This window comes from Diachasma alloeum, unplaced genomic scaffold (assembly GCF_001412515.2).
Source record: "Diachasma alloeum isolate Michigan unplaced genomic scaffold, Dall2.0 Dall_scaffold_00446, whole genome shotgun sequence".
Classification (NCBI taxonomy): domain Eukaryota; kingdom Metazoa; phylum Arthropoda; class Insecta; order Hymenoptera; family Braconidae; genus Diachasma; species Diachasma alloeum.
Window position 1 is genome coordinate 64,348 of NW_021680585.1, and position 6,221 is coordinate 70,568.

Consider the following 6,221-nt stretch of genomic DNA (forward strand, 5'->3'; position numbering starts at 1 on the left):
GGGAGAAAAGAAGATCATAGAGGCAATCGTTTATGTTTGACGTGTTCTGCGCAGTCTAACATTGCTCCATTAATCGATTCTCAAGCTCGTGAAAACTGGAAGAATAAAACAGTCACCCACGAAGTAAAAACAAAACAGCTGGAGAATAGATTACAAACCATAACACCAGCAATAAAGGCTGGAAATATGAATAGATTGCGTACCTTTCGAATTGGAGACAAGGACATCGATATAATCTGGGCATGTCCCTTCGACAGCCTGTTCCAATTAGTTTTATCAGCAGCAGTTCAATCGAAGAGTTTCTTGATGAATGTTGTTAATAAATATGATCGACATAATCTTTTCTTAGATTTGATCAAAGACACACAACAAACACGAGCCATTACTAATCGAACACTACAGAAAAGATATGAAATTCTAATTCAACACTTCTCGCTAGAAGAACGCAAATGTTCTACCAAATACAAATATGTGCTCAAGTGTGATGGATCTGTAAGAGACATGTGTGAAAAACTCTTCGAGGGTGTTGGTTGCTTTGAGGAGCAGCTTCTGTGTGATATGGGTTGTCCTGAGCGTAAAGAATATTCATGTCTCTATTCTGTATCATTGCGGACGTTGATGAGTGGTAATTGTCAACTAATTGAGGAGGAGATTATGGCAAGGAGAAACTGTAGGAATGTAAATGATAAGGGAGAATGTGATGGTACAACTTCGAGTACTCTTCTCGTGAAAAATGATTTCTTATGGTTTGAGCTGTGGTCTGCATTTGAGCCTGATGATCAGGTGTTGTTGGAACAAAATTGCTTGCACAACAAGGCGTCGCATCGTTACGATATAAGACACGATACTCTCAAATCAGGAAACACATCGGTTCACCCGAATTTCATTATGTATGCAAAATTACGTGAAGAATCATGATTATCTTCTACTGCAAGCAACTTTGTAAACGTTTTGACAGGTATTAGAACGAAGAAATGGGACAAAAAGTATGTCTACATTTAGACAAAAAATATATGTGACTCTTCGATACATGTGTTATTATGAATCATAATTCAAATTATACTGTGTTTTTCGATTTCCAATTTTATTATAGTTGATATTGAATGGGCATCGTTATTGTAGTATTTTGGTGAACTTATTATATTCATAGTGATTGAATAAAAAATAATATATCGAACATTTATCGTCATTGACATTCAACAATCAATCCCGGTAAATAATTCATCTCCCGAAATTTTGAAGCACCAACACTCAATTTAACGTTGATTAATGATTTATATGATTATTCAAATAAGCGTCAAATTGTTGACAATTCCTACGTGATTCCCAACCATTTTCCCACCCCCCCTGAAATTTGCAAGACTCCACCACCGATATGGGGGTTGGAATTCGATTTTTTTCTAAATTTTGGAGCAGAGACACTCAACTCAATACCGATTAATAATTTATATGATTATTCAAATAATCAACGTCAAATTGGTGACAATTTCTACGGGATTCCCAACCCATTTCCCACCCCCTCTGAAATTTGCAAGACTCCACCACTAATATGGGAGTTGGAATTCGACTTTTTTCTAAATTTTGGAGCAGAGACACTCAACTCAACACCGAATAATATTTTATATGATTATTCAAATAATGAACGTCAAATTGTTGACAATTCCTACGGGATTCCCGACCCTTTTCCCACCCCCTCTGAAATTTTCAAGACTCCACCGCCAATATGGGGGTTGGAATTCGATTTTTCCTAAATTTTGGAGCAGAGACACTCAACTCAACACTGATTAATAACTGATATAATTATTAAAATAATGAACGTCAAATTGTTGACAATTCCTACGGGATTCCCAACCCTTTTCCCACCCCCTCTGAAATTTTCAAGACTCCACCACCAATATGGGGGTTGGAATTCTATTTTTCCTAAATTTTGGAGCAGAGACACTCAACTCAACACTGATTAATAACTGATATAATTATTAAAATAATGAACGTCAAATTGTTGACAATTCCTACGGGATTCCCAATCCTTTTCCCACCCCCTCTGAAATTTTCAAGACTCCATCACCAATATGGCGGTTGGAATTCGATTTTTCCTAAAGTTTGGAGCAAAAACTCTCAACTCAATAGTGATTAATAGTTTTAAAAAAAGATCCAAATGGTCAACTCGTCGCCGATTTCAATGTCATCCTCAACCCTTTCTTCACCCCCTCTAAAATTCTCAAGTTTCTATCATCAACACGGGAGGAAAAATACTATTCTTTCCGAATTTCGCTACAAAACACTCCCCTTATTACTAATAATCAATTCATAAAATCATCCATTTCATAAATATCAACTCTCTAACTGTTTCTATGTCATCTGCAATTCTCCCTGCACCTTTCCGAATGCTCAAGTCCGGGGGGGGGGGGGGCAACCCANCGGGGGGGGGGGTGGCAACCCACGCTTCATACTGTTTAATTTTTTCGACTTACCGATTCAAGTGTTGAGAAAGTATGTGTTTATTTTCTCTTTGATGCTGAAACTCGAGCACTTAGCTGGGATTAGAATGAAAATTTCAAGACAATCAACCAATGACAATACACATATTTTTATTCATTCGATTTATTGAGTATTTGACTTTATGCAAGTTCAATACTCTTCGTACATAAATCAACTAAACTACAGTAGGTTCAATGTCTATAACTTTGAGTACAATGAAGCGTCAATCTCGAAGACCAGCTCGACTGATCACCTCTCCTGTCTTCGTAACTTTTACTCAAATATAGAAACTCATATTACTGTTATGCTTCAAAATATCTGAATGTATAAACAAAGTCTATAAACTTCGAGGGGATAGTAACGCATTGCAACCCTATTTTTCTATCACACCCACTTCATTACACTTTTTCCCCGCTTCACTCTTCAGTAACGAAACAAACAGATTCAAATATGCTAAGTCTATGAAATATTTCTAGAAAATATCCATTTATCACATATCTATTATTCCATTATAATTCTGTACTCAACTATTCAAAATGGATAAACTTTCTACTTAGATTTATTGTTTTTAACAAATCTTTTCGTTATCACATTGACCAGTGATGACTAGTACCCTATCTCTCATTAAATCAGTTTTATGCATTATAACGATTGACTCTTGACATAAATACAAAAGTAGTGATTGTCTTTTGCCTTTGTTTCATGGTTCTCTTTGCATTGTTACCACCGGTGATATCACACTACAAAATTCGTCCATCGACTCGCAATTCAGTGGGGGAAAGTTTTGTCTCTGTATCATCATGTTCATTACGTGTTTGTTTGCCGCAGCACCTAATGAACACAATGTCTTACAACGTTTCGGGTTACGGAGTTGAGTCACATCACAAAAACATTCAGGTAATTCAAGTAGGAATCGAGCTATCCCTTTCCTGGTTATGGCTAATACTTTTCTATCAATCTTCGTATTTGAGTGGCGTACTATTTTATACCCCCATAAGCACATTTCCACACCCGAGTCGTGCTCATCGACACCAATCTCTGCTATTTGATCTTCGGAAACGCAGGAGGTGTGCAATCGCCATTTCGTCCACATCTCAAATGCCTTTCTTGCCTCTCGAAAACTGCGGAAATAATTGCAAACATTGACGATTAAGTTTGCCGGAAGGGATCCATCATTAGAATTGAAATAGACTATCAAGGATTGCTTGAAAAACAGGACGAGTAAGGTCCATCGCCCATTATTATGTCGAAAAGGCAATAGCCAACCGTCACAATCGTTGACTGTCATACCCTGATGCCAATTGATGAATTCTTCTGTCTGAATATTGTTCTCCAAACATTTGGTGATTTCTGACGGAAAACTGCGTACCTGGAGATCGTTTCTTCTAGCCACTACTTCGAGTGCAGAATAAAAAGTATCTACTATCTGTGGAACGATAGGCTTGTGAGGCATCAAGGATTCGAGGTGTGAGCCAGTTAAGGTAATATTAGCTATGTTTTTTGTGTTACAAGGAAATTCAGTAGGATACGAAAGATGAGGATGACAAAAACGTACTCCAGCATCATTTGTGAACACATCATAGTTGCGATTAGAAGGATTGTTGTTCACTGGAAGATGCTCTGTCGGTGCTTCAGTTGGCTGTTGCTGATTAAACTCTTCTGGTTTATTTGCAATATTGGGCAGTGATGTTGCTGGAGGGTTTTTATCAACCCTATCTTTAAGGCAGTCGCTCTCATCTCCGGTCTGAGCTCCAACAATGATAGGGCAATTCAGCTTAGTTATTTCACCAACCTTGGGCTCCTGAAATTCGTCGAGTTTTGTGGAAGTTGAGGGTATTTGGCAATCGCCAGTATCTATATATATGGGAAAGTCGTTCTTATCATTAGTTCCCGGCTGGAGAGCATCGGATCGAATCTGCTCAAATATCAATGGACGTTGAGAGTCTGAAAATGGTGGACCGTCTGTTGGTACTTCCAAAATCTTAGATTCCTGGGATGGTTCAGGAGTTTTGCTTGCAACAATAACATCCTCGGTGTTTCCCTTATTGATCTCGATATTTTGATCGTTGACATCAGCATCGCCATTGGCGTTGTCATTCTGCTCATTTCCTATCTGAAGGTTATTATGAATATTGACATCTTCATCGTTAACAATATTCTCTTCATCATTGTCGACATTATCTTCATTGTTGTCAACATTGATATGTTCATCGTTTTCGTCGTCGTTCGGGATATTCGGGTCGTTGTTCTCAGCATCATTATGGGCCTGATCATGATCCTGAAATATTTGTGCCTCTTCGTATGCGGGTCTCACTGTATGTAGTTTGCGGAAAAAAGTATCGTGACAGCTCCTAGTGTAGTCTTCAATTAGTTTTGGGGTAGTATAGGTGAATAATCTCTCATAGACCATTAGCCAAATTGTCCTTTCACGACTCTCCCCGAGTCTATAAGCTTTCACTTCTGGCAACTCCACCAATTGTTCAAAAGGAACCCGTGGGTAAAATTCAGCAAGAATTTTACCAAGTTGGGAGACATCTTGGACGAGTGCATTCGATCCTCGTTTTCCTTTCGAATGAATCTTTCTCTTCATGTTTGCGAGTCGACAGATCGGCTTTAGTATCAACTACATAAATATGAAAATCATCTCGAAGCACGTAACATTAGATAAATAAAAGAGTGATGAAGCTAGTAACGAATTGCGCGTGAATATGAAACATAGGTTAAACAGAACATAAAGAAATTGGGTATATGGACACTAAATTAAAGAGAAAAAAAAATCTAATAATAGTACATATTGATTTTTCTATGGAACCTACGCATGACATGCTTCTAAAAGACATGGGCTGATTAAGATGGCATGAAGATGATAAAGAAAGGAGTTATTCTAGCAAGGCAATTCAACTTTCCTACGAAAAAATAGCGTCGGTTAACTCAATATTAGGAAAATATTCGATATAACGATATAGACAATGATCTAACTCATTTTACCACATGGAGAGAATACTCTGATGAGCCCAAAATCTATATACAGGAGCTAATCAAAAGATTATGCTCATTAAATGGACTTGAAACTAGAAAATTGTAACAACAGAGATATCAATAAGATTATCATTAAAGTGGAACTGATATCACCAGGACGTAATGAAATTGAATACTAATAATTCGTCGTATTTTTCTGCACTCTTCAATCCATTATTTGCTGATGGCATCTGGTAATTTACCAAGCGTTCTTGCTGGGACGAGATTCCGAACGAGTGGATCACCAAAACTAGCTGGAGTACCTGATGACGCTGAAGTTAGCAGCCGACTTGGCAGCAGAACAGGGGCGTATCATGATCCCCTGGGGCCCAGTGCACACATGATTCAAAAACCGGGGTAAAAATCAATTATCGAGTTCGGAAAATGTTCAGACACTACCCCTCTGCATTCATGAAGATTCTTACCCCTCTGGAACCATTACTTGTTGATGTTTGAGGGGTGCAAAAATTGATTTTCCTTGAAATGAAAGAAAAAAAAATTGTTGGCTCCAAAACACTCAAAACCACCAACAAATTTCCATTGAAAGATATTAGGAAAGACCCTCAACCCCCAGCAAAATAATCAAGTCTTTCAGAGTGGTCCACGGAAGTGCAAGGAGGTGAAAAAATGGAATTTTCGCGTATTTCAGGGGGAAAAAAAATCTCCAACTACTAATAAGCAAAACCACCAACAACTGTTGATGAAAAAATACTCAGTGCAACTCC

The 6,221-nt window shown here is 37.9% G+C and overlaps 2 protein-coding genes across 2 annotated transcripts in view; both read right to left on the reverse strand.

Annotated features, from left to right (window-relative positions):
* The window catches only part of LOC107042398 (retinoblastoma-binding protein 5 homolog), an 81,053-nt gene that overhangs the window by 56,119 nt on the left and 18,713 nt on the right, over nucleotides 1–6,221 (reverse strand). The gene's annotated exons all lie outside the window — the stretch shown is intronic.
* LOC107042397 lies at nucleotides 2,572–6,128 on the reverse strand. The gene is made up of 2 exons (XM_015263430.1): nucleotides 5,700–6,128; nucleotides 2,572–5,101 (listed from the first exon to the last, which is right to left on the reverse strand). The coding sequence occupies exon 2, from the start codon at nucleotides 5,066–5,068 to the stop codon at nucleotides 3,179–3,181; it is 1,890 nt and encodes a 629-aa protein (XP_015118916.1). The 5' UTR covers nucleotides 5,069–5,101; nucleotides 5,700–6,128; the 3' UTR covers nucleotides 2,572–3,178.